This window comes from Melopsittacus undulatus, chromosome 2 (genome assembly GCF_012275295.1).
Source record: "Melopsittacus undulatus isolate bMelUnd1 chromosome 2, bMelUnd1.mat.Z, whole genome shotgun sequence".
NCBI lineage: Eukaryota > Metazoa > Chordata > Aves > Psittaciformes > Psittaculidae > Melopsittacus > Melopsittacus undulatus.
In genome coordinates this window covers 54988739-55015213 of record NC_047528.1, presented here as the reverse complement: position 1 = coordinate 55015213, position 26475 = coordinate 54988739, and the positions used below count along the sequence as shown (strand labels likewise).

The following is a 26475-nucleotide window of genomic DNA, read 5'->3' as shown; positions in this document are numbered from 1 at the left end:
CCGGCTGCGCGTCACTCTGCTGAGCTGCGGCTGCGCCTTGGCGCTGCAAGACGCATCCCTTTGGCTGTTTCCTCCCCTTCGTATGCACCCTTATGGTCTCGTCCGCCGCTGCCCCGGGGGCGGGAGGTGCAAGAGCTTTCAGGGGGGGCGGTGGCGAGGTGGGAGATGTTGTTGCGGGTTGTTCCGCTGGAGGCCCCAGCTTCGCAGCGGTATCGGCTGCGTAAAATCCTGGTCTTAGCTGCCCGCCGCCGCTGGCCATACAGGGCATGTCCCTGGCTCCGGACTCCCGGCCGCGGGGACGCCTCCCCTGGCAGACCGGGGGCACTCCCCCCACTCGCCGCATCCCCTTGGGGTGCGAGCGTTCGAGTGCCGCCGCTGCCTATAGATGGGCTTCCCCGCTCTGGGCCTGCCGGTAGTAGCGAGGCTGGGGCCGACCCTCCGTGCCCAAAGCCCCGAAGGCAGCTGGGTGCGGGCCTCAGGCTATCCCTGCTGCCCTGAACTGCCGTCGGGTTAAAGTAGGCTCTGCTCAAGGCAAGTGTTGGCTCAGCTTTGGTATCGTGCTTCTAGCTTGGAGACACCTTCCCGTTGAGGTGTAAGCGCATGACAGCGTTGGGCTCCTGGGGACCAAGGGGCCGGTATCTGGGCCTTGTGTTTGCACAGGTGTCTCTTGGTTTCTCTGACCATAGCAAGAATATATATAACAGAAATGCTTCCAGAAAACTGTAAAGAAAAACAAATGATAATTTCAGGTCTAAAACTACTGATGGTATTTCCCATCTCATTTTCACTGCAGCTAGCATATTTTCAACACCATTAAATGCAGTGACACTGAAGACATGAGGGGAGTGCTTCTGGTACTGCCACAATTATTTTAAATGTATTCGTTTTCAAATACTCAGATTTGTAATCATTATTGCTTTTATTGTTTTATTATTGTTTTATTGTATTATTGTTTTATTATTAATTTCAAAATTAAAAACAACAAAGGAAAATACCAACCAAACCCAGGAAGATCAAAAGGTTATATGGTGTCCTTTACTGCTGACAGGGGTTCCAATGCATGGTGCCCTCAGAGCCTCTATCCCCCTCAACAGTTTCTGAGAGAGGTGCTGCAAATAATGGGAAGAATCCTCCAATGTTAGTTATTTGATAGTGTTCAGTGGTTAGGCAGAGCAGAGCTGCAGAAGATCTGTAGTAGCCATGGGCACAGCTGAGTTTGCCATCCCTTGGACACAAGGGAGACAAGACTTGATCAGATTCAAAATTTTATACGATTTTTCCCTGAGGCAACCTGCCTCTCATTAAGGAGAGCATCCTTTATGCTTTTGCCAGCTGGAAGCCTGTTGAGCTTTGTTGGCCAACAGCTTTTGAAGTAATTAAACAATTCTGCCTTGTTGAGCCAAATTATAGGCATGAGGGTAGCAGCAACATTGGCTTTGCCAGCCAGGACTAAAATTAGGTTGCATGATTGATTTTACAACTTGTTTGTGTGCTAACAAATAGTGCCAGATCCCTACACACATTCCCCAAGCTGCATTTAATGTGGGGGAGAAAAGCTGGAGGAGAGAATGGCAGGAGTGTAGAAGTGTGTCACCTTGACTTCATTGCTGCTGTGCTTTTTTTAACATGCCAGTGCTGCCCTGCTAGAAAGAGGAAGGATGTTCTGTGAATTCTGTAGCTGTGACATTTCTTTTTAAAGTTCTCTTCCATTAAAGGAGGCTAGCTTGTTTCATACAGCAAGACATAAGTTGAGAAGGAGTGTGATTTCAGCCTGTAAAATACATCAGGGGAGTAAAGATGGGGAAGGAAAAGGAGTTAAAGGGTCATGGATATAAAGTAGGACCTGCAAGAATTTTTACACTGGAAATTGCAAACCTTTTAACTGCTGGATGCCCTGAGAAATCATGTCAATAGGAACGAGGCAGGGAGGAGGAAGGGAAGGGAGGTGGCAAAAATCTGGCTTCAAAAGTTGGGAGCTTGGTAATCATAGAATCATAGGTTAGGGTTGGAAAGGACCTTAAGATCATCCAGTTCCAACCCCCCTGCCATGGGCAGGTGTGGGAACTCTTAAAGAGCCAAGGCCACGTAGTGAGCGATCCCGATACCCTGAGCCTTGTTACTGTAAAGTAAGAAGATTTTTGGCAGGCATAAGCAAGGTCAGTTGTCTTGTTAGGCCTCTGTAATTTTCCACTGAAAACATGCAGAGAATGATCTCTGCCAAGGTCGTAGTTTCCCACTGTATTTTTAGAGTAAGGTATTTAATCGCAATTATAACAAGTTATAAACATTAGCTCTGTAAACAATAGTAACCTCTAGACTAACCAATTAGAGCTCAGTATCCAAGGCTGTTACATAAGGGAGTAAGGGTATAAGAAGAGCACTGTATCTAATAAAGTTTGGCAATCATCTGATCACATTGATCGTCTCTGCGTTGTCTGTGACTCCTGCATCGACAAGTGGCGCCCGAACAGGGACCCTCAGATTGGTAACCTTCGCAGAGGGTTTGAAGTCCGATCAGGAACAAGGGGGTAGGAGCCGGCCGAAATCGGCGCTGCCCCAGCGCTGCAGAAGTCAGCTAGCTGCAAAGTTGGGATCTCGCCCTGATCAGGTTAGTGGCCGGGGAGGAGATGGGGCACTCGCTATCCGAACATGAACAGGCGGTAGTGGAGCTCCTTCAACATTTTCTCTCTAAGAGAGGACTAGAATACGATAGTGCTACCTTACAAAGGCTGTTAAAATGTTCTCAAGACCGTGGTCTTCTGCTCACTGTGCAGGCAGTGTTTGAAGTTTCTGAATGGGAACTTATAGGACGGACGCTGTGGGACAAGATCAGTAATGAGAACGTACTTGGAGGTAGAAGCCTCGGAATGGAGCATATGCTAAAAAGATTGTTGCTCTGGAGTGAGGAGTTAATTGTGGGAGTTGGGGAAGCTTTTAATCTCAAGACTTGAGAGAAAATTACTAAGGAAGAAGCCTCTGATTTATGGGGGTTTTCAGTCCTTCTTAAGATGAAGGGAGCAACCTTTAAAGAGACAGACTTAAAGTTAATGTTGAAATGGTTGAAGACGCATTACCCAGAGATTGATGAGTCTACCAGACTTGAGACCTCTTTGTGGAATGAGGCAGGAGTTAAACTGCAGAATGTGGCCACGAAAGGCAATAACACTGTGAAAAATTTGTTAGTCATTTGGAGAACTGTTTTAGAGATGTTAAAGTCAAAAAGCGAGATCATGGAGACCAGCACTCCCCCCCTTCTCGAACCTCTGGTGGTTGCCGCTGCGGCAGTGAAGACTGAGGACAGGGATGAAGGCGATCCTTTCGACTCAGGCCCTATTGACCCCGACAAGGAGCCTGTGCACGTTCGTCAGTTTGCTGTTGCTGCTCTGAGATTCTGACACCTGATAATGCCGATGCTGACCTGGATCATCCTTTTGACCTGGAGCCTATTCATCCAGAAAAGAAGCCTGATTTATATCCCCTAGATCCTCATGATAAATGGGCAGCTGTAAAGGGAGAAGCGAGACAGGTGGGGGATGCGGATGTATTGCATGGTTTCCCATGGTGTGTGTGTTGAGGGCAGACGGTGTTCTGTATATTTTCCTAAGCAGTTAATTTCTGCAGCTGTTTCACATTCCGTTTGCATCAGAATGCTTCTGCTTTAAGGAATCACGGGTTGGATTAAAGATATTATTAAAGGTGTTTTAATGTTACTAACATTTTTAATCCTACTTCTAATGATTATTCCTTGTATCTTACAATGTATAAAACGTATTATAGAAAAAGCTGTAAAGGGTATCTGAATAGCTCAAAAACAAGAAGGGGTATTTGTGGGAACTCTTAAAGAGCCAAGGCCATGTAGTGAGCGATCCCAATACCCTGAGCCTTGTTACTGTAAAGTGAGAAGATTTTTGGCAGGCATAAGCAAGGTCAGTTGTCTTGTTAGGCCTCTGTAATTTTCCACTGAAAATGTGCAGAGAATGATCTCTGCCAAGGTTGTAGTTTCCCACTGTATTTTTAGAGTAAGGTATTTAATCGCAATTATAACAAGTTATAAAAATTAGCTCTGTAAACAATAGTAACCTCTAGACTAACCAATTAGTATCAGTATCCAAGACTGTTACATAAGAAACCTAAGGGTGTAAGGGTATAAAAGGAGCACTGTATCTAATAAAGTTTGGCAATCGTTTGATCATATTGATCGTCTCTGCACTGTCCAGGACTCCTGCGTCAACAGGCAGGGACACCACACACTAAACCATATCACCCAAGGCTTCATCCAACCTGGCCTTGATTAAGGCATTTTGTGATGCAGTTGCTGATTGGAAAAGACTACATTCATTGACCCAAGTGGACCTTTCTCAGCTTGTAGTTTTCTCAAAGCAAGTGATTTGTGTGTGTGTGTGTGTTCACTTTTCTATATTTCCAGTATTTCAAAATGCAAAATAAAAAATCTCATTGAAATTGTGACTTCCTAGATGATGTTCAATTTTCTGTATTGCCTTATCAAGAATAAAGCAATCAAGAACAATGAAAGTATCTTTTGGGATTAAAGTTCTTTCACAAAGAAGCCTTAGTTTTGTTGAGTTTTCTGCAGCTAAATGACAAAAGCATTTGGGTATGTGTGTGTACAGCCTACCTGAAAGGAAGTTGCAGTGAGGCGAGTACTGGTCTCTTCTCCCAGTAAGCAATAGGACAAGAGGAAATAGCCTCAGGTTACATCGGGGGGGGGGTTAGGTCAGATAAGCGGGATAATGGCTTCCCAGAAAGGGCTGTAAAGCGTTGGAACAGGGTGCCCAGAAAGTGGTGGAGTCACCATTCCTGGAGGTATTTAAAAGAACTGTAGATGTGGCACTTTAGGACATGGTTCAGTGGTGGACTTGGCAGTGCAGGGCTAACGGTTGGACTCGATGGTCTTCAGGGTCTTTTCCGACGTAAATTATTCTATATGTAGTTAAGAACAGCATCAGCACTAGCTTTCTGCAGTCGGAGTTTGGATCGTTTGACAAAGTGCCATCAGCTCACCCAGGGTGCGTCTGGACATACGGCAGCGGTTGCCTTTCACGGAGACAGTGTGCTGTGGGCTGGCGAGGTGCCCCTTCACCTCTGCCCCGGCCCTCCAGTACGGAGAGAACGGCAACACCAACCGCAGAGCCGGCTTTCCCCATCCCCGTTCCTCTGAGGTGCGCCCCAGCAGAGCCGACCCTCAGCCACCCCCGACAGCGCCGCCCCGCGAGAGCCGGTGGGTGCGGCGGGGGATCGGCCCGCCCCGATCCCCTCAGGCGCCGCGGGAATGGTTCGCTGAGGGGCCGGGCGCAGGGACAGGGCGGCAGCGGCTCCACGATCCCCCGGCCCCGCTCCATGCAGCCGCGGCGCAGGCGGGACTGTGGGTGCTGCTGTGAGGGAAGGCGGAAGGCCCCGGCCGCGCGTCCCCCGCGCCTCGGTGGTGTTTCTCCCCAGGGGAAGCTCTGTAAATGCGTGGCCTGTGGCCGCTCTGCTTTGCCCTGGGAGCCGTGGCGGCGGCGGCCGCGAGCGGCCGGCTGAGCGCCGAGCGCAGCACGGTATGGGGGCCAGGGCTGCGCGCCGAGGCCGTCCTCCCCGCTCGGTACTTTTACGTGCAGGCCGTGGACGCCGAAGGGCAGAGGTAAGCGCGGCGGGGCGGCTGCTTGCACCGCGATGGGCGTCAGGAAAACATCCAAGAGGTGGGTTAAGAAGTGCCTGGGTTCCTGCCTGAGAGCCGATCCCGGAGGGGCGGTGCGTCAGGCGCAGAGCAGCAGAGTTTCCTCCGCGCCCTTCCCCCAGCATCGGCATCCCTACTTGAGTGTTTGCGGGCCCTGGGTCTGCATTGTAATGGCCGGACCTCATGTATGGGAGGGAAGCGCCCTGCTCCCCTCGGCCTTGAATCGCAGCGGTGCCCCATCCTTAGTGAGGCTGACCTTGGCTTCCCGTGTCCACCTGAACCACTCTCTCCTTCTGAGCAGAAATGTGCGTGGGATTTTCGTGTAGATAGGGAAGGCTGAAGGCTCCCGACGTGGCTTTCCCTGTCTGTCCCTTAGGAAAAAGCTAATTAGTCTTTTTTTAGGGGTATTCAATTACTGCACAAGGGGATGGGATGGGAAGAGGGTGAGAAATGTTCAACAACAAAACACGTACTAACATGTTAAATTATTGTGCTAAATTATGCACCAGGTTTCTCAGCTTTGTCAAAACCTGGACAGCAGCTCATACATGTTTAATTATGATACACCTGCTCAGGTGTCCAGCCTGTTTCTGCCGTTAGGAACATCAGTATTTCTCCTAAACACGTAGGCACACGATCATTAGAATCATTCAGTAATTACACTACAGCCCATTAGGTAAACTTGATTGGGATGAGACAGATAAGCTTAGTTTTCAGAGGGCTCTCACAGCTTTCCATTTCTACAGGAAAGAAACCCTGACTGTCCAAGCTGGATGGGAACTCAGAGTGCTTTTCCAGATTAGACACACTGTGGCATGTGTGAGTCTGGAAGCTGCCAATTCAGCTTATCTGAGAGTGTAAATATTTCCTGTGTTTAGTTGAACTGGCAGCTCTCTAGTGTGGTTGGGAGAGTGTCAGGAAAGGTGACTGGGCTGCCAGGCTACAATCCATTAGTCGAGCTATTCCCACCTCCTCTCTCTATCCCAAGCTCTCCTTACGTACTTGGGACTCTGTGTACAGAAGTGGAAGGAAGTTGGCAGATGCAGCAGCATTTTGACTGTGTCAGCTTCATTAATAAATGCCACTTTGTCAACATATGTCAATGGTATGTGATAATGATTTTTAAAATTTTATTTGGGTTTATAGAGGTTTTTCTATGTATGGTGAATTTTAGCAGGATCTCATAAGTACATATTGAATTACATCATCCCACTATAATATTTTTCCCTAACAAGACATTGGCATTTGTAATATCCTTTCCCCCCACCCTGTATGAGCTGCCATAATGATAAAGAAGTTGAACTTCATTCTTCTTTAAATAGTACTATGAAAATAAAGTAACATTTTGCATCTGTATGTAAAATAACAGACTTATTAAGCTGCTAAAGTAAAGCTTGTTTAGTGTTATTTTTTCATATATATCTATAGAATTATAGAATGGTTTGGGTTGGAAAAGACTTTTACAGGTCATCTAGTCAGACCTGCTTGCTGTAGGCAGGGATGCCTTCCACTAGACCAGGTTGCTCAAAGCCCCATTCAACACTGCCAGGGATGGAGTGGCCACAACTACTCTGGGCAGCCTGTGCCAGTGCCTCACCACCCTCACAGGGAAGAACTTCTTCCTAATGTCTAATATAATCTACCCTATTTCAGTTTAAGACTGTTGCCCTTGCCTTTTCCCTACAAGATGCATCTACCGAGGTCAATTTATCTGTGTGCTCTCTACCTTCCTGTCATTTTGCATTTGAGCTGCTACTAATCAAGAGCTATGCAGGATTTTTAAAGGTGCTGTTTTCTGATATGAAGACTATATTTCCAACACTGTTCAACATGTAGGGCACAAAGTGACTTTGGAGGTGTGTTCAGGAGCATCTTGGGTGGAACCTTTCTGATACCTTCTAACAGCATGAGACATTTAAGGTAGCCTAACAAAATTCTCTTCACAAAAATCATGCCTTGCTTGTGAACACCAGTATGTGCTCATAAAGACCTAGCATGGCTCAGTGAAGTCATCTGCCAACTTGAAAAGGAATGGAACAGACCAAGAAAGATGCGTGTTTTCTTTTTTATTAAGCTCCCACTTGTTCTCTGGGCAGGTTCACTTCGTCACCAGGTGAAAATGCATTCCAGGTGAAGATCACTGCTCCTGAGGAGCAGTTCACTCGAGTTGGTGTGCAAGTATTAGATAGGAAGGATGGTTCCTTCCTTGTGAGATACAGGATGTATGCAAGCTACAAAAGCCTGAAGATAGAAATCAAAACTGGAGATAAACATGTTGCAAAGTCTCCATATCTTTTAGAAGGTAAGAAGCAGCACTACACACAAGCCTGTTGTGGCTTTTCCTCACAAACTGAGTCCCAGAATGTCTTCTAGCATTAGCACAGCATTATGCGGGACCTTGGTACTTATCCACACTATCAAATGCCATTTGAATTATGGATTCATTATAAATGTTCTGTGCATACTATTCAAAATAATAAAAAGAAACAAATGCTGTGATTCTGTTGGCTGGCAAATAACATATAGAGAAGAGAGCTCACACAGAAGCTGATGTAGCTTTGTGTGACTCCTCTGGAGTAAAAAAAAGTTCAAACATGTCCATTTAGAGTTTCCGAAAGTTTGGTGCTAAGTAATTAATGCTCATGCCTGACCCTCTTTTGTGATCTCAACATCTCAGTGGTGTGACTTATTAAAATAACTGTGTTCCTGACAGGACCTATTTATCATGAAAACTGTGACTGCCCTCAGGAGGAGAGTAGTGCATGGCTGGAAGAGATGAACTGCCCTGAAAGCATTCCACAGATTCAAAGAGACCTAGCAAATTTTCCCATTGTTGATCCAGATAAGATTGCAAAAGAAATTCCGCAGAGGTTTGGACAAAGACAGAGTTTGTGTCATTACACCATCAAAGATAATGAGGTATGGAATGGGTTGATCTGAAGCCCATCTAGGGATTGGGTACAAGTCATACAACTAGGCTGCCTGGCCATCCCCAGTTGAAAGGCTTCTTATAGCCCATTCTTTAAGAAACTTCCTTTGTTTGCTTCTCTGTTCTTGAATACTTTGCAGTTCGCATGTGAGCACAACAATATCTGTCCTACTTTGTAAAGTGCTTTTTGTCCATGGTATAACTTAAGCACTGTGAAGGCAAATTACTTTCCAAGCAATCAATATGAGTACTGGGCATAGACCCAAGTCTCCTAAATGCTAATTCAGTTTCCTGTTCTCTGAGTAATATTGCTGTGGAGTGTCATGATCATCTAATTTGACATGCACCAATAAATTATGCTGAGCATAATTCTGAGGTAAAGAAATGCCACTTTTATCTCCACTGAGGATCAGAGCTGCAGTTCTTTTTAACACAACTGGACTGACTTCAGCAGAGTTTCATATGGCAATGAGAACAGTGGAACACAACAGAAACAGGCAACCAGCCTCTGTTTCCATGAGACAGACCTAAAGCACCTGCAAAAGCAAGCAAAGCTTGCCCTTTTCTTTGGGTCACTTTCCTGTGATGAGTTAGACGAGCTTTCTAAAGCTTTCCCGCTGATTCATAAATCAGTACAACCATACAATCTGTCTGACTAGTTACTACGTGATTAAAAGAGCTCTAAATTGTGTCAGCTGTTCTCTGAAATGAAAACACCAGACCAGTAAAATCTGTGTTTATGTTCAGGTTTATATAAAGACGTATGGGGAACATGTTGGCTTCAGAATTTTCATGGATGCCATACTGCTTTCTTTGACAAGAAAAGTGAGTAGTCTTTTATTCTATGTGTCCTGATTTATAGAAGCCTGGGCTTAACAAATATACTTCATCATGTTTGTTGCTGTTTCTCTTTAAAAGCTCTTTTTGATTAATAATGGAAAGGTCAGATGGATTTTCCTTGTTTGAAGTTGGCATTTTCTAGAATGGTCTCTAATCAGAATAGCACAAATGTTAATAATTAATAACAGGCTTTTATAGGAGAGTTCAATGTATTTGGATACACTGCAGTTTGAGTTTTTTTCTGTAGACAAAATTAATCATCCTGCAGCATCTCATATAAAATTCTGCCTTTGCTAGTATCTTTTACAGGATGACTGAAGAAAATAATAGAGAACGCATATTGTTCTCCATTGAATACTGTATGCCACAAACTAAGACAGGGAGAGTTGAGATAGAGTAGCAAAAGCCCAGGGGACCTCCCTTGATGTACAAGCAGAAAACACCATACAGACCTTTTCCTAGGGAAACTTTGGAAAAAAACCTGGCATTATGTATAAAGTGACAGAATATAGCATGACTATAATCACAAATATGTGTTACATGAAGAAAATAGTAAGAGAAATTTGAAGATACCCAAGTTAATAACTATTTTTGACTGTAAAATACAATGCACTTTGTCTTTTTAAAAGGAGAGAAAGAAAAGAGTAGCTTCTAAAATATGGAGCTGTTCACCTAAAAAAAGAAAAATCCTTAAAAATCTAATAAAAAAATAAACACATTATTTATAAACAGCTGAAAGATAATTGGTATGAAACAGTGTGGATTTATCCTTTCTTTCTGTAACAAGATAATGGGCTTCCTATATGGATGTCAAGTTTCATAAGTTTAGTTAGGCTTTTGGGAGCAAGTCTCATAAGTTTTTCATAAACAAGACAGGAAAACTGCCTTGAAGAAACTACTATAACCTCTTAGATAGCCTTACTTTAACAACAGTTGCCAGTGTTTCCAGAGAGGTGAAAAGTGTCACATTATTTTTCAGAGATTTGTAGTAGGTTCAGTGCCCATTTAATAGTGTAGTTGTATTTTGGCTGAATGATGAACTAGAGAATATGCTTATTGAATTTTCAGGCAACAAAAATGAAGGAATCTGCAAGCGCCTCCTGGTACAGCATCGTAATTAAAGTATTTCTTAACAAGTGAGAGAAATTGTATGGAAAAATGGATAAAATAAAGTGACATGGGCAGGGTATTACCCAAAGGCTGGATAAATCATATAGCTGTGACACCTATTTGAAAAGAGGGAGTGAATGGTTATTTTCTGCAGAAAATTGTGAAGGTTACAGTATCACAAATTTAACATAAGTCAACAGTGGCATGCTGTTGCGCAAAGCTAAACACACACATGAAAGAAGTGGAAAGGAACCTTTCCCCTATACTCTGGATTAGTAATGGGTCAGTTCTGCTACTGTGCCTGCTTTTGGGTGTCAGCTTCAAGAAAGGTTGTTCAGTTGCTGACATTGCACAGGAAAGGGGTAAAAATGACTAGACATACAAATGCAGATTCATTTAAGTGGGAATTGTCTCATCTAAAAGGTATTTATAATCGAAAATGTTATAATCTGAAAAAATAAAATTATATATTAAAAGTATTTTAATAATATAAAATCATAATGTAAAAGTATGATAATAAAAATATTATAATCTAAAATATTGTCTAAGGGAAGACATGAATGTAGCCTTTAATTATCTAAAAGACTGCTCTAGGGAAGATGGAAGCAAGCTGTTCTCTGTGTCAGTAGTGTTGGACAAGAAATAATGGAATTAAATTGCATCAGAAGTATTCGGGTAGATTTGCCAACTCCAAAGACAGAAACTGTTTACAGATCTAGTAAAACACAATTTGTCTCATCCCCATTAAATACGTCAGAATTTCTATTAAGACACTGTCACTGGAAAACAATAGATCTATTGAGTTGGAGAAGATTGACCCTGTTGAGTGATTCTGTCATTGAGGAGGTAGATAAAATACAATTTGTAGCTTTTTCCATGTCTGTTATAACCATTAGATGGCACTGTACTAATGAAGTTTAGTGCTGAAGATTAGCATATGTAGCCAAACCCTCCCTGAAATGAAGGTACACAAGGAAACCTTTTTTGTCAGTCTGTATAATGAAGACAAAAAGTACTGCTTTGGGTCTCTTGTCTTTAGAATTTCTGCATGTCTCTGGCAAAGGCTTCTCCATGTCATCAAGTTAGAGAAAAATTATCATCAGCCATTTAAAAGGGTGTTTGATATTTGCTAAATTACTGATTTCTGTCTCTGTCCATAAACTAGAAACTTCAAGAAACCTATTTGGGCCACAGAAGAATTCCAAAATGTTAGCCTTTGTCCAGACATTTGGATCTGAAGAATAAAGGGATTTGAGATGAGAAATGCTTTGATACATATATATATATTGAGGAGTCAGGAATATGTTTAACCCCTTATTTTTATGTGTTACGTATATTTCAATTTGAGAATTATTAACATTCACAATTGTTCTTTCTTCAGATAAAATATTTTCTCGTATAGGTGTTAAGATAGTTTTCAAAAAATGCCAGTATAATAATAGGTTATTCATAATGGTCAAATACCCAACCATGACTTATTAATGAGGAAGACAAAAACAAAAGAAAGAAAGATTATGTCACAGTGTGAAACCTGTGACATGCCTGTCTTGTAAAAATGGTGAACTCCTCATTTCACCTTCTCAAAAACAGCTACACAGCAAGAAGGCTGTTTGGCTATGAAAAGACAAGCTAATCTGACTTAATATTCTTTTGCTTTGAAAGAGGCAAGTGATGGCAATGTTAGCAGAGATTGATATTTAAAAAAAAATAGTGTCTTGAAAGGGGTGAACTAAGAACAGATAAGGGCATCAGTTCTGCACTGACATTATACATACCTTCAGGGGTCCATAAAACTCAACTGTGTGTCACTTTCAGATTTCTGCTCTCTCAACTGAGTGCCCTGCCATTTTCAGTTTCTGCTCATAAGGCAGCTGGTCTTGTCCCTGTCAGAGTGGATGCATTTCTTTGTACCTTCTCTTACTTTGCAAATGCCAGAACCACACACAATGTTCAAGATGGGAATACATCTAAATTTCATATAGCAGCAAAAATGCCCTCTGTCCTGTTGTTACAACATTTCCTGGCCATCAGCAACAGTATTTTTCTTTCTTTTTGGCTACGACAGTGATACCAGATATGGTTTCATACTACTAACTATTTTAGATAGGTGAGGATGTTATGCTTAATAATTAATCCCAGCACTGACTAAATGTGGTCTTCCCATCATGGCTGTTCATTTCTGTTACTTCTCTTTTGTTGGATTTAAGTCATCAGGCAGACACAGGCCAAATCAGTTCACTTATTTTACAGCAAACTCATTTACTAACCAACAGCAATTTTGCATATGGTGGTTCACCTTTCCTAGGAACTATACCATTGCTTACTGGATCCCAGTGTTAGCCTGGTACAAAGATTGTGTGACCAGTCATGTAAAGTATAACAAGAGACCATGCTCTAAATTGGAGTGTTCCTATTCCTTAAAACAAACAAACAAACAAAAAAAACAAAAAAAAAATTTATGTGATTTTTAATCTTTTAAAAAATATATTATCTTGTGGGCTTTACTCTGTGGTCTCAATACTTCTAACATGTTTCTAAACTTCAGAGATTTATTACAGGTACATTAAGTAGAGACCTGGCTATTTATTCTCTTAGTGAGGTTGTTTTCAAGATGGAAGGTGCCAGCAGAACAGTACTGCTTTGTATTAAAATGGATTTGTGCCTACTTTGCTTCTGTTTAGGTGAAAATGCCGGATGTAGAATTTTTTGTTAATTTGGGGGACTGGCCTCTAGAGAAAAAGAAGTCCCCACAGAACCTGCACCCCATCTTCTCATGGTGTGGGTCCAGTGAGTCAAAGGACATTGTCATGCCAACATATGACTTAACAGACTCAGTTTTGGAGACTATGGGACGGTAAGAAATTGCTTAAAATTTCCACAAAATTCACAGTGAATGATTTTCCAAAAAGATATTTGTATTAACAGTATATTGGTTTTATTTATTCATTGAGACATTGGCATCCTGTAGGTAGGCAGTAACTGTGTAATCAGTATCTTAAGATTAACTAAGTTATGGATATAAATGGCATATTAAAATATTTCACTGTTTTATTAAAAAAAATCAAAATTAATCTAAACATGTTCAAGTCATTGAAAACAGCACTTGGAAGCAATACTTCACGGGAGGTATTTTGTTTGTTTGCTGTGTTTCCCACTCATGAACATGTTAACAACTGGCCAGGTCTCTTTTTTCCTGATTTCCTAGAATCTTTTTTCTCGTATCTTTTAAAGCCCAATGTAGCCAGAATTCTTTTTACCTAGGACTTACCATCTCCCACTTTGATTATTTACCATAACTGGCCTTAGTAATTGCTCCATTGCTGTCCTGAAACACTACAAAGCCAACTTCTGGGAGTTATTTATAATCAATTTTGAATCTGTTTATCATTTCACTGCATCTAGTTCTGGTTCTTTCTTTTTATCAAGGCTTTTTCTAAATTCCCTGCCCCACCTAATTTATGTGTTTTAATTTAGCAAAGTACCTAAGGAAGTGAAATATGTTGTACTGAGCTAATTACATTACCCTGCATCACCCTCATCTGTCTGGCAACCATATACACTTTCAGCTACTTTTTCCAATGACAACCAACAAGTACTGGTTCCATATGCCATGTTGTTGTTGAACTAATGCTGTCTTGCCCCTGAACTTGACATTTCTCATCTAGTTTTATTGCTGCAAAAATACAGATACAATACACAGACAGGTGTGTTCATGACTTACCTTCATCCTTGGTGTTTGCCTGTTGGTACTGTAACCTCCTTTGAGTAATTGCACTTAACAAAATTTCCTGCAGGCTTCACTATTAAATCACTTTTTTTCTCCTCCAGAGTCAGTCTGGACATGATGTCAGTGCAGGCAAATACTGGCCCATCATGGGAAGACAAGAATACCACAGCGTTCTGGAGAGGACGTGACAGCCGTAAGGAAAGGCTTGAACTTGTAAAACTCAGCAGAAAATATCCAGAGATCATAGATGCTGCTTTCACAAACTTTTTTTTTTTCAAACACGATGAAAGCCTCTATGGCCCCATTGTTAAGCACATTTCATTTTTTGACTTTTTTAAGGTAAGACACTAATCATTTTTCATAGAGCTAGGTTCTTGGTGTATCCCATTATCAAATAACTTTGTAGGTATTACTGATAATAAAATGACCTTTAGATTTTCAGCACACCACCAGTAACAAGCATGAATAGGTATCCCTCCAGTGGGATTAACTGCTGTGTAGCTCTTACACAGGGGATGATGGTGTTTGATTTACATCTGAAGGTTCTGTAGAACCTTGTGTAATCTATATAAGTCCGAGTTCCTTTTTATTTCTTTTTCCTGATTCAGCGATCAGGACTACTAATATAACTACCATAGTGGGAAAATCGGTGGATGAAGTGGCACATCTCCCCTCACATCCAAGGATGAGCATCTGAGAATTCCTGGAGAATTTAATTGATGAAGCGGGCATCTCTGTGTACCCTGCACTCTGATGAACTCCAGTATAAATACTAAAAGCTACTTAACATTGACGCTTGCCTAGCCAGTCCTATACTGCTCAATATCTGCCAGTCAGTAATACCAGTGCCCTCAGAATAATATAACCTAACCAAGCTGCTGGCATCTTGTGTTTGTTAGTAACTGACACCCATTTTCTTTCCAGTATAAATACCAGATTAACATTGATGGTACAGTGGCAGCATACAGACTGCCTTATCTACTAGCAGGAAACAGTGTGGTGCTAAAGCAAGATTCCATCTACTACGAGCATTTCTATAATGAGCTGCAGCCATGGAAACACTACATCCCATTTAAAAGTGATCTGAGTGATCTACTAGAAAAACTGCAGTGGGCAAAAGATCATGATGAAGAGGTAAATATACTTTTAGAAGTACTTGGCAATGTTTCTAGACAAAATAGAGCAAAAATTGCATTGCCTTAAAACAAATAAAAATCTATTGGACTTAAAAATGATTGTAATCAACTCTACATACAAGAAAAATACTTTTAAAAAAGTATATAATACATCCATTAATTTGAAATCAAGTTGAACTTTGCAAAATTAAGAGTATATTCATAAGAATGACTTAACTTTTAAAAGTAAGAATGCTTAAATAAAAACAAAGCTGTTATCCTAACCTACCAACACTTAATTCCAGAATCAATACTGGCAGCCTGAAATAACTACTGGGGTTTTCAGAATTAAAAAAATAAACCCAACTTTTCTTTTCTTTGACAGGCAAAAAATATTGCAAAATCTGGACAAGAATTTGCAAGAAACAATCTCATGGGAGATCACGTTTTTTGTTACTATTTCAAACTTTTCCAGGTTAGTACATTTTTCATAGCTACTGCTGCAAAACCAGAAATCACACAGAAAGAATGAAGGGCAGTGGAGCTGCTGGAAATTGTCCAGTCCAGTATCTGAAGCCACAAGGCAAGCAGCAGCAGTGGGAAACTTCAGTAGGTTTATGAATACTGTAGGCAGTTATTTCCTATGAAGGCCCTTAAGGCTGGTGCTTTGGGAGAAGCAATTGGATCCCATAAATCTTGATCTAACCTGCAAGAATATGTTGCCCACACTGATCAAAGAATTCCACCTCAGACACACACCCTGTGATCCACAGCTGAAAGTACCTGTGCATTAGTACTGAGACAACCGAAGCTTCAGTGTGGCACCAGAAGGGGCTCCCATCTACAGTTATGGGTCTGTTTCCCATGCTGATTACACATGGAGTGTGTACACATATGGTTGGTTGCATATGGAGTAATGATTGTATAGCCCTGGTGTTTTTACAGAATTACTCATCTGAGCTGGTGCACTCTTTACAACCAGATGTACAGTCTAACAAGTTTATACATTAAAGATATCTTCCTCTTTTAAAATTAGGAGTATGCCAGCTTGCAAGTGAGCGAGCCAAAAATCAGAGAGGGGATGGAGAAAGTCCAGCAGCCTGAAGATGACCTTTTTCCGTGTACTTGCCACAGGAAAAAGGTACAGTACATACAGCATTAAATGTAGAGTGCTGGATGCTTTCACTACTGCTTCTGCTGCACTGGAAGAGGCACTGCTCAGCAGCCTGTGGTATCAGTTACCAGACATTAGCACCTGTCAAACTCAGAAACATGTCTTAATGTATATGCAGGGCTAGACAGGTAAAATTTGAGTTTCCAGTTAACTGAAAAGTGTTTCTTGTTTCTTGACCACAGGCCAAAGATGAACTCTGAAGAAAGAAACCAAGTAATTGTTTTTGTATTTGCCTACATTCAGATTGCCTCTTAAAGAAGAAAAAAATGGATTAAAATGCCAGCAGATAATGTCAACAGATATTAAAGAAGTTTACTGTATCATGATCTACATATAGAAGAAAACCAAGTGCCCCTTGTTTCTTTTTTATCATGTAACGATTGCAGGGCCTTGTTCAAAGCATTTTTATAATTTTTTTTAAATAAAATATATGTTTGTATCAGTCATGTGTTCCTGTCCTGAGGCACTGTGGAAATGCAGATACATCTTACTTGTGCTTGTTATTTTCACAAATTTACTGTCAGTGAAACCAGTCTCTTTAGCAGTATGAAAAGAATTAAGAAGCATTGAGCAGCGACCACTGAAACTAAACTGATCATTGTTTCAACAGTCTAGTCCATCTGGTTTTAGAACACCTCCTTTCCACTGATGCTGAGTAATTCAGCTGTACTTCTGGGCATATCAGTGTCATCTGAAAATGATCGATAGGTGGATTTAAAGTCCAGTCTAAATTGATCAAATCCTAAAGTTAATGCATATACTTCCAGTCCAAAGTGAAGATTTATCAACCATATCCTGGGCTGCATCAAAAGGAGCGTGACCAGCAGGTTAAAGGAAGTGATCCTGCCCCTCTACTCTGCTCTCAGGAGACCTCACTTGGAGTACTGTGTGCATTTCTGGTGTCCTCAACATAAAAAGGACATGGAACTGTTGGAACAAGTCCAGAGGAGGGCCACGAGGATGATCAGGGGACTGGAGCACCTCCCGTACAGAGACAGGCTGAGAAAGTTGGGGCTGTTCAGCCTGGAGAAGAGAAGGCTGCGTGGAGACCCCATAGCAGCCTTCCAGTATCTGGAGGGGGACAACAAGGATGCTGGCGAGGGACTCTTCATTAGGGACTGTAGTGATAGGACATGGGGTAATGGGTTCAAACTTAAACAGGGTAAGTTTAGACTGGATCTAAGGAAGAAATTCTTTCCCACTAGGGTGGTGAGGTACTGGAATGGGTTGCCCAAAGAAGTGGTGAATGCTCACATCCTGGCAGAGTTCAAAGCCAGGCTGGAAAGAGCCTTGGGCAACGTGGTCTAGTGAGACATTCCTGCCCATGGCAGGGGGGTTGGTATTAGATAGAATCATAGAAACATAGATGATCTTAAGATATTCAAACACTATCTATAGCATTTACTGAGTGGCCTGCATTACTAAGTGTTGTACAATTATTTGCATAGAAACATGAAAAACAATGCTGCCCTGATTTTAAATATTTTGTGAACTTTCTGTCCTCTAAAAAGGTCTTTATTGTTCTGCATTATTTTTCATTCATACAAAAAAAGTTTTATTTGCATTTACACTTAGACCTCTGAAAACATATGTTTAAAAAAAATACACCTCACAAAAAAGCAATTTGCCACACTAAGGAAAAACTACGCGAAGACATTGCTTAAACACTGCAAATCATTTGTGCTCCAGTTCCATATTCTCTCTAAGCCACGAAAACACTTGGGCATTTATTTCTTCCATGACATCATCTGCTGTTCGTCCTTTGACTGCCATCCCATGGTTTGCTTTATCAATCCAATGGATTTTTTTAGGGGCTTTCATTTTGCTTACCACACCTTCTAGCAACTGCTGCAGAGGAAGTAAGAATGAAAAAATCAGAGGATCGCAGCTGCTACAAACTGCAACTCCTTCACGTCTCCTGCTTTGCCTGTGCAACATGTAAGAGGCAGCTCTCAAAAACAAAACAGATCTGCATGCACATTAAAAACACCTTAACAGAAAAGATGTGATGATCCTGTGTTCACTAACGGAATGTGCTCAAAGGTTCAGCCCACTCAAAAGCAGAATTGCAGAAGTTAGAACTTCCAAAACTGCAAGTGACAACTCTGTGCAGGCTCCTTCCCCACAATGATGAAGGAATCCACTCTTGCTGCCAAAGGGTTGCACCAGCAATAAAATGTCAGAACTTTGCAATATAATTATATGGAGACTGGCCTTGACTCCCTTCAACTCTCAGCAAACACATCTAAGAACCAGCTCAAAAAGTCTTAAGAGCTTTCCCCATTAAGAGGGCACTCCAAGGATCTGCTGTTTGCTAATCTGACTTATTTTGGTGACAACTCCTCATGAAAGCACTGACTCCTTAGAAACTCCCAAATTCAAGCTGAACTGTTCAAGAACAACAGGTACCATTTTTCAAGAGAACAAGGCAGAAAACCACTGTATTTGCTGCTTTAAGCAGCAACAGAAAGCACCACCAGGCTTCGTAATGTCCAATGAAGTTTCCTACCCAAGTCTTCCTTCAGAAGATATACATATAGGGAGAGAGAGAGAAGGCTGTTAATCAAAGTCACAGCCGTTTACACCAGTACAGGTATCACTGGGATTCATTCCTCCCTGCTGCCCCTTCACAGCAGGATTTACAAGGGTACTCACTTTTTCACACATCTCATCTGCTGATCCTGATACAAACAGCACTGGACACCTGATCAACAATAAATCTTCATCCCGGAGCTTGGACTGAAGTTTTGGTCGATGCAATGGGTAAGATAAACATACAAGACCTTGAACGAAGTCATCATCATCATCACCCTGGCTAAGCTGACGTACCACAGATGCAGCAGCTCGTGAGCCCATGGAGCGGCCTTTCTCCCATGTTAAAATAAAGGAAAAAAGTACATCTGCTGTCACCTCATCTACATTTTGTTTGAGTAAACAACTAAAAATGAGTGTATTTCAGCCAGTGGTAGTAAAAAATACTAGAGATAATTTTATTCATCTACTCCATGAAAAGTATTAATCTTAATTTCAATATTTTCTTCTAAAATATTTGTCTGATTATATTATTTTACATCCCCCCCTTAAAAAAGAAGGGGGGGGGGGAAGGAAAAATAAATAGAAAGGGATCCTTTGCAATACTGGAAAGAACAAAGCCCATCCGAGAGGCAGAAGGAAGAGAGAGACAGGTCCTATACTCCAGGCCCTTGAAATCTGAGATAGCAATGCTAATATCTTGTACAATTTTTGTTTGTACAACCTTAATCGGCTCAAATTAAAACTAAGTATGTAAGCATCTTACTCCCCAAATAAATCCAGCAAGTGTTTATGCACACCTCAAACTTCAGCCTACAAGTAGAAGGGAGGGAAAAAATATCAAAGTGTGAACTTGTAGCATGAGGTCAGCCTACAACAGCAAGGTGGTATCAAAATATCTTCTCAAAGAGGAGGCATATGAGCTAACAATGCTCTGTAATTGAGTGTTAGAAGTGGCTGCTTCCAGTGGGATTACCTTGCACCAGTGCAGATTTGGTTTCACTTAGAGAATTTTCAGAATTTCCTGTATCAAGTTATTCCTAATCGCACCCATCTATTTCCCTTTTCACATAACTGTTTTTTTATCAGCCACTAGGTTTCATCTACCAAAACCCATTTTGAGAAAATGGTTTTCCATATATCAGTAACTAGAATTCTTCGAGACCTGCAGTTAAAAAGTACACGTTGATTATCAGAGAACACATGCCCCGTCACTTACAAGGGACAAGGAAGTTTACTCCCAGAGTACATGGTCTAATGCTCTTTCCTTCCTGCTTCTGGAGCAAGATCTGTGGCATCAGAAGGAGGCTGAACAGGTCTGGAATCTGAAGACAGTGGCAGGTTGGCTGTTCCCATGCATAACCTCAGCAGCAGTGAGACAGCTGAGCTGCACACCCACCCTTCACAGCCACCAGTTACTGGGCTGGCAGCATTCAGCTCCAGGTTAAGAAACCCAAACACAAAGCTGTCAGCAGGCTTTGCACCACTGCTCCCAGAGAACCACTAATCAATTAATGAAGGTTAGAACATTCAGCTGTCAACAGAGAGCTGAACTGCTCTCCCTAGGCAACTGATCAGTGGAGCCTCACTGAGCTTGTTCCTATGTCAGATAGCAAGTTTTTAGTGCCACCTCAAACTGAAATCTGTCATCCACACCTGTTCGTCCACCTCCTACCAAAGTGGGACAGACTTCAACAATAATTACAGATCATCTTTAGAGACAGTATAGGAGTGAAACTTACAGATAATAAAAACAATACCTGCAAGGAAGACACCTGAAAGTTTATAATCATCAGAAAGCTTTAGGTATTCCTAAAAAAATGAGATAAAGAGAAGCATTACAAGTCAGAATTAAGACAGCTGGGAAGCCAAGGATTGTTTTGTTTCTAGCTACTAAACATAAAACATGAAACTCTTTCAGCACTAATTAAGAAAAAAAACAGATACATACAAGTTGCTCTCTTCTCATACAAATAATTTCCTAACATTTTGCAGCAACAACATAATAAACATAAGCAATTTCACATTAGCTCTCAGCCAAGTTTAAAATATCAGATGCCCTATCCAGTTACCAAAACATAAACAATTACTGTGTATCAACTTACAGTAACAAACCAGAAGCACACTCTTAGCTTGTGGAAAGGCAAAATAAGTCAGCAAAAGTGTCCTTCACGGAGGTCATGTATTTTCAATGAAAAGATTAAGACACAGTCAGTTATCTGTCAGTTATGTTTGACAGAAAAGATAAAATTCAGCAACATTTTTTTCAGTTTTAAGGAGACAACTAACCAGATGTTATTTTAGCAGATGCCTTTGAATTGCCTTTGCACAGCAGCAAATTAGTATAAACTCACTAACATTATATTCTTCATAAAAGAATAGAGGACAGATCTAGCAAAGTCTAACTTCAAATTAATGTACATAAAATCACAATTAATTCCTTAATAACTGCACTTAATTCCCCTATAAAAACACCTGATGCTCAAAGCAAAGTGCTCAAGCTGCTTTCCCATGCCCCAGTAAAAGCAGCTAGATAATAGGAAAAAAATTTCCCTCCTTCCTACATGCTCCAGAACAGGAAGATACTTTAGGCTGGTACTAACATAACAAAACATTGTTCATTTTAACAGAACTTAGGTACATAAGAATATCTTAAATAAGACAGCAGCAGAAGAGATACACACATGTAACAGTTTAAACTGATTTTGAAATCAAAGACTATTTAGGATATAGGCCTCTCATATGCTACTCCTAATCTTTTGTGCTTCAACTCCTCCTGTGACCTGGAGTCCCCCTACTCCTTCCCCAAAGTCTTGTTCTCGAGCTACTGACCCCCAGAGGCTCAGCACAATTCCCAGGTCAGGTTTCCTATATAAACTGCTTCCAAAGCTGTTTCCCTTAATTCCCCTCCCCCCACCAAGCCCTTGCAGAATACCCACCTCCTGTTTCCACCCTAAATGCTTCCCTTTTTTCAAGCTGTAAGCTCTCTTGTAAAACACCCTTGCTTTCTTCACATCCTTTTCTCAAGCTCTTCTTTCTCTCCTGGCATACAAACCCACATATATGCTACTGCCCATGTAAAAATTGATCCTACTGTTCCTGTTCGCAAGCAGTGCTCCATTTAGCTAATCATCACTTCTGCTTTTCCTGCTGCTGCTTATCTCTGGTCATGATTTGAGAAACACAGAAGATGACACCCATGGCAGAATTTGGTCACTTCTTACCACAACTGTTTTGAAGGCCTTAGCCCTATAAGCAATGTTAAGGCCTTTACAAGTAAATCGTAGGCACAGGACTCCATGGGATGCAAGACAGGCTGCCAAAGACACTAAGTGAGGGAAGTTCATATCCCCTCCAGCTCCATGGGTAAGAATCACTCCATATGTTGGTTTCTTCTCTGGAACAGAAAAGACAGCATCGAGATACTTGTTTCCAAAAGGTATTTTCACCTTAACCTGCAAATGCAACAAAACCCAATTTAATTAAAAAAAAAAACAACCCATGTTTCCAGTCTACATATTATGACAAAGAGAAATCGGAAAATTAAAAAAGAAGCCAAAACTGCAAGTCCAATTTCATTTCTTCTGTTTATGGGTACTAAATGAGTAACTCTACCTCTGGCTCAAATATGTTCCATGAAATAATGGCAAGTCACATTTTCACTCCACACCTTATTTTCTCCATTAGAAAAAGAATCATCCCCAGCTTCAAAGGATGCTTCAAGACATAAACTCTCAACCTTCTCTATATAGCTATTTGAGAGCTAACTGCCATATTTGACTTAAATATTAAGTCTTCCACAGTAAGAAACATTAACTCTCTGTATGCCTTAAAAATAAATAAGAAATATGAATTCTCCTAGAACTAGTTTCCTACAGTGGAAGAAGTATTTTTATCTCACATGTCCCACTGATATTGTTAAATATAAGAATTAAGGAAGCATCTACACATTTATTACAACTGAATTACTTTGGGTCTGTAGACCCATATGGAGTATATATGATTAAGAGAACCCCATGTGGACAGCAACTATTTCATACTGTAGCTGTAGGACCCATGTACAAGCTTCACTGAGGGAAAACACACATAGTATGAAAAATGGATTTGAATATACTAGGTTTAGAAATTGCAGGCAACTATAAGGAAAACTCCACAGGGATTACTTTTTTTTTTCTTCATAATGTGTTCAATAATAACTGACATCAGATGTCAGAAGATACATATACATATTTCAGGTATAACTGATATTGTAAGATGAGCAAGGCATTTATCCTCTAACTAGCAGCCTGAAGCACAGAAATACATGACATGAAGAGAGCCCAGCAAACACTGTCAAGTGACACAGTGGTACGCACACTGTGGAGCAGATGCCTGCACATGGCACTTCTACATAGCAACCTGCTCTAGTGGAAGGTGTCCCTGCCTAGGGCACGGGTCTTGGAACTACTTATCTTTAATGTCCCTTCCAAGCCAAACCATTCTATGATTCTATATAGTCAAAGACTGAACTTTCATCAAGGACAGGAGACAGCACAGGTTCAGATAAAGCCAGCTTCAGGCTGGCTGAGAGCCTGGTCGTAACAGACATCTGGAGGAACTGAATGAGGCACCAGGACAGCTGATGTTCTGCTGAATGACAGGGGGCTGCAGAGCGAGTGTCCCCGTATGTGCTGCAGCGGCTGAAAGTGAAAACACCCCAGGGCAGGGATGAAGTACTATTTCATTCCACAGCTGCCTCCCAGAGGCTCTCTCCGCTTGGTAATGGTCCTACAGAGGCACAGCTCAGGGCAGGAGGAGGTTGTCAGTGGCCTCAGAGAAGACTCTGCCCAGCTTAAAGCGGGGAAGGCCGGCAAGAAGACAGCAGCCGGACACAGCCATGGCAGGCGGCTTCTCAGCCGGGGCTGCTGCTGCCCGAGCGCCAGGCCGCCGCTACGTGAACACACCAGCCTGCACCGGGCTCAGCCCGCATTTACCTCCACGCATCTGCTGGGAGGGGAGGGCAGACCGGCAGCGAACCCACCCCCCGGCTTTCGGGGCTCGCCCGAGGGGCACAGCAATTCCTCCAGGACCCCACAGAGGCAGATCAGGCACAGAGACCCGCGGGCGGCTGCTCCACCGCGGCCTGCCCAGAGTAGCCCGGGCCTTCCCGACTGCCGGTGACCCCCCGGGGCTCGCCCCGCTCTCGGGGCCTCACGAATCTGTCGCCATGCTGCGGCCTAGGGGAGCCACCCTCAACCGCCAGCCTCCCCGCGGGTGTCTCCGCTACGGAGACTGCGGAATCCAACGACCCCCAGGACAGCAAATCGAGGGCAGCAACGTCCATACCTCCACCTGCCCTCCCATGCTGCTCCACCCCGTGACATCAGGTGAATGACAGCCCTCCCCTCCATCGCTTGAGAGCACCTCCCACGGGGGGCGGATACCATGGTGTTTGATTGGTCTACAGTGCACAAGGCCCCGCCCACAAGGGTGGGGATAGGCTGCTGGCTGCGCGCAGAGAGGTGGTGGTGTAGGGGGGTGTTGGCTGTTTGTGGGGCGTGTGAGGCGGTAGGGGGGTGAGGCTTGTCGCTGGGCTGGCCGGGGCCGAGGGGACACTGTACATGGCAAGCATGGGCTGCTGTTAGTATTACTGAAGAAATAAAGCAAACCGCTGAGGAACTGGTTGGAAAGTCGGGTTCTCACTGACTTCAAGGAGTACAGATGTGATACTTGCTAAGAGTTAGATGTCCGGAGCCGCATCAGGCGATCCTTCTGGCAGTTATCAGGGCACCGAGTCTATGTGGTGTTCACAAAGGGGAGAGACAGACTACATGGGTACTAGTTTAGGAACCAACATACTGCTATTCTCTGGGCTGACTTTATTGTACCGTAAAAAATCTAGTGTGCTCAAAACACAGTCTTAAACTGATGGAGAGTGGTATCAATATTCTACAACAACACTTGCAGTATTTATATCCTGAGTGTTTCACAGAACCACAGGATGGTTTGGGTTGGAAGGGACCTTAAAGATCATCCAGTTCCAACCCCCTGCCATGGGCAGGAGGACCTTCCACTAGACCAGGTTACTCAAAGCCCTCTCCCAACCTGGCCTTGGACACTGCTGGGGATGGGGCAGATGTCACAAAAATGTCTAAAATCTTACATGGCAAGGTATTTAGTCATAGATCACATTTTCTTTCATCATGAGTGTGTAAAACTTACATAAATTAGGATACCCTGTTGCTTAACTGATCCAAGATGCCATCAATAAATGGAACTATGTTTTTCACTTATCATCTGCTGGAAAATAAGCACATTTTGGCTTGTGCTCCAAGTGTCTTGCTGTGCCTCTGCCGGTTGGATATTGTCAAACATTGCCATCCAAACATTGCAGCCTTATGAAAAGTGAACCTGTCAGAGCAGCTGGGATGTACCCACTATCCTGGTGACCACCTTGCCTTAAAAATACAGAGCTAAAGAAAGATGCAGGAGCAGAAAGCTGAATGAAAAGCACAAGCACAGCCTGCATGAGTTGTACACCATTCACTGGGAGCGGAATGGCAGACAGTGTTCAGGTAGTGGCTCCTTGAGCCATAGCTCACATATGGGGGGTCCAGCAGATTAGGGGAAAGAAAATGCTGGAATAATGCCAGATTAATTTACCTTGGGTGGAGATCACACTATTCTGATTAATAGTTAATATCCATTGAGCCTTTATAAATTAGATACTTAGCAAAAGAGGACTGTGAAGATTTGTTATCCCAAACCAGTTACAAACTCAGCTTCAACTCAGAACACAGTAATGAAAGAAAGAAGAAAAAGAGTTAACAAAATCTTCATATTCTAGTTTTTTCTCCTTCATTGCTTTCCTTCTTATACTGAATGGGTAATGTGCTCTGGTAATAATTTATATTTGTGGTGGTGTTTTGCTTCTTTCTTGGTCTGATTTTTGCACTTTCCCTTTCCAATTTTTCCTCCCTGTTCAGTCCACCTGCTGTATTTCCTCTGCTTTATTCACATACTGTTTTCAGAGTGGTCCTTGAGGAACATGCCTCTTGTTAAATATATACATGTGTAACCCCTCTCCACTGCAAAACTGTTTTCATGTTCTGTCTGCATGCAGCAAGCTGTTGTCCCAAATCTATGTTCTTTTGCCTGGCCTTCAAGAGGCCAATAAATACACAGGGTCAAGGTATTATATTCATGCCTGCAGAGATGGATGCTAGCTTTGTCAAATTACCACCCTCGTACCTAGCTATTGGTTTTTAATTCTGCAACATATCTAGCTCCTAAAAAAAGTTTTCTGTGCATTTTCAAATGTTCTGAATAACTTCTGAGATCCAGAAGTAGTAATTGAAAATCATAATTGCTTTCCTTTACATGCAAGTGTGA

General features: G+C 42.2%; 2 protein-coding genes across 3 annotated transcripts; one reads left to right on the top strand and one right to left on the bottom strand.

The window, feature by feature from the left end:
* Positions 1–5269: 5269 nt before the first annotated feature.
* POGLUT2 (protein O-glucosyltransferase 2) lies at positions 5270–17014 on the top strand. The gene is made up of 10 exons (XM_005145249.3): positions 5270–5641; positions 7774–7979; positions 8391–8596; positions 9354–9431; positions 13238–13410; positions 14385–14622; positions 15208–15417; positions 15784–15873; positions 16435–16539; positions 16755–17014. The coding sequence occupies exons 1-10, from the start codon at positions 5472–5474 to the stop codon at positions 16770–16772; spliced, it is 1494 nt and encodes a 497-aa protein (XP_005145306.1). The 5' UTR covers positions 5270–5471; the 3' UTR covers positions 16773–17014.
* Positions 17015–18046: 1032 nt separating this feature from the next.
* On the bottom strand, positions 18047–24460 carry TEX30 (testis expressed 30). 2 transcript variants are annotated; one of them, XM_005145234.3, is made up of 5 exons: positions 24430–24460; positions 22329–22559; positions 20865–20916; positions 19228–19436; positions 18047–18420 (listed from the first exon to the last, which is right to left on the bottom strand). In XM_005145234.3, the coding sequence occupies exons 1-5, from the start codon at positions 24445–24447 to the stop codon at positions 18247–18249; spliced, it is 684 nt and encodes a 227-aa protein (XP_005145291.2). In that variant the 5' UTR covers positions 24448–24460; the 3' UTR covers positions 18047–18246. The 2 variants fall into 2 exon arrangements, with proteins under 2 accessions (XP_005145291.2, XP_030901439.1); XM_031045579.2 differs by having other exon boundaries at positions 18047–18417.
* Between the last annotated feature and the right edge of the window lie 2015 nt (positions 24461–26475).

Excerpts from the sequence above, each read along its gene's own strand:
- POGLUT2 (XM_005145249.3), top strand. The coding sequence starts at position 5,472 with ATGCGTGGCCTGTGGCCGCTCTGCTTTGCCCTGGGAGCCGTGGCGGCG. Across the intron at positions 7,980-8,390 it reads GTCTCCATATCTTTTAGAAG|GACCTATTTATCATGAAAAC; the intron begins GTAAGAAGCAGC and ends TGTTCCTGACAG. Across the intron at positions 13,411-14,384 it reads GTTTTGGAGACTATGGGACG|AGTCAGTCTGGACATGATGT; the intron begins GTAAGAAATTGC and ends TTTCTCCTCCAG.
- TEX30 (XM_005145234.3), bottom strand. Across the intron at positions 20,917-22,328 it reads AGGCCTTCAAAACAGTTGTG|GAATACCTAAAGCTTTCTGA; the intron begins GTAAGAAGTGAC and ends TCATTTTTTTAG. Across the intron at positions 19,437-20,864 it reads TTCAGGTGTCTTCCTTGCAG|GCCGCTCCATGGGCTCACGA; the intron begins GTATTGTTTTTA and ends CATGGGAGAAAG.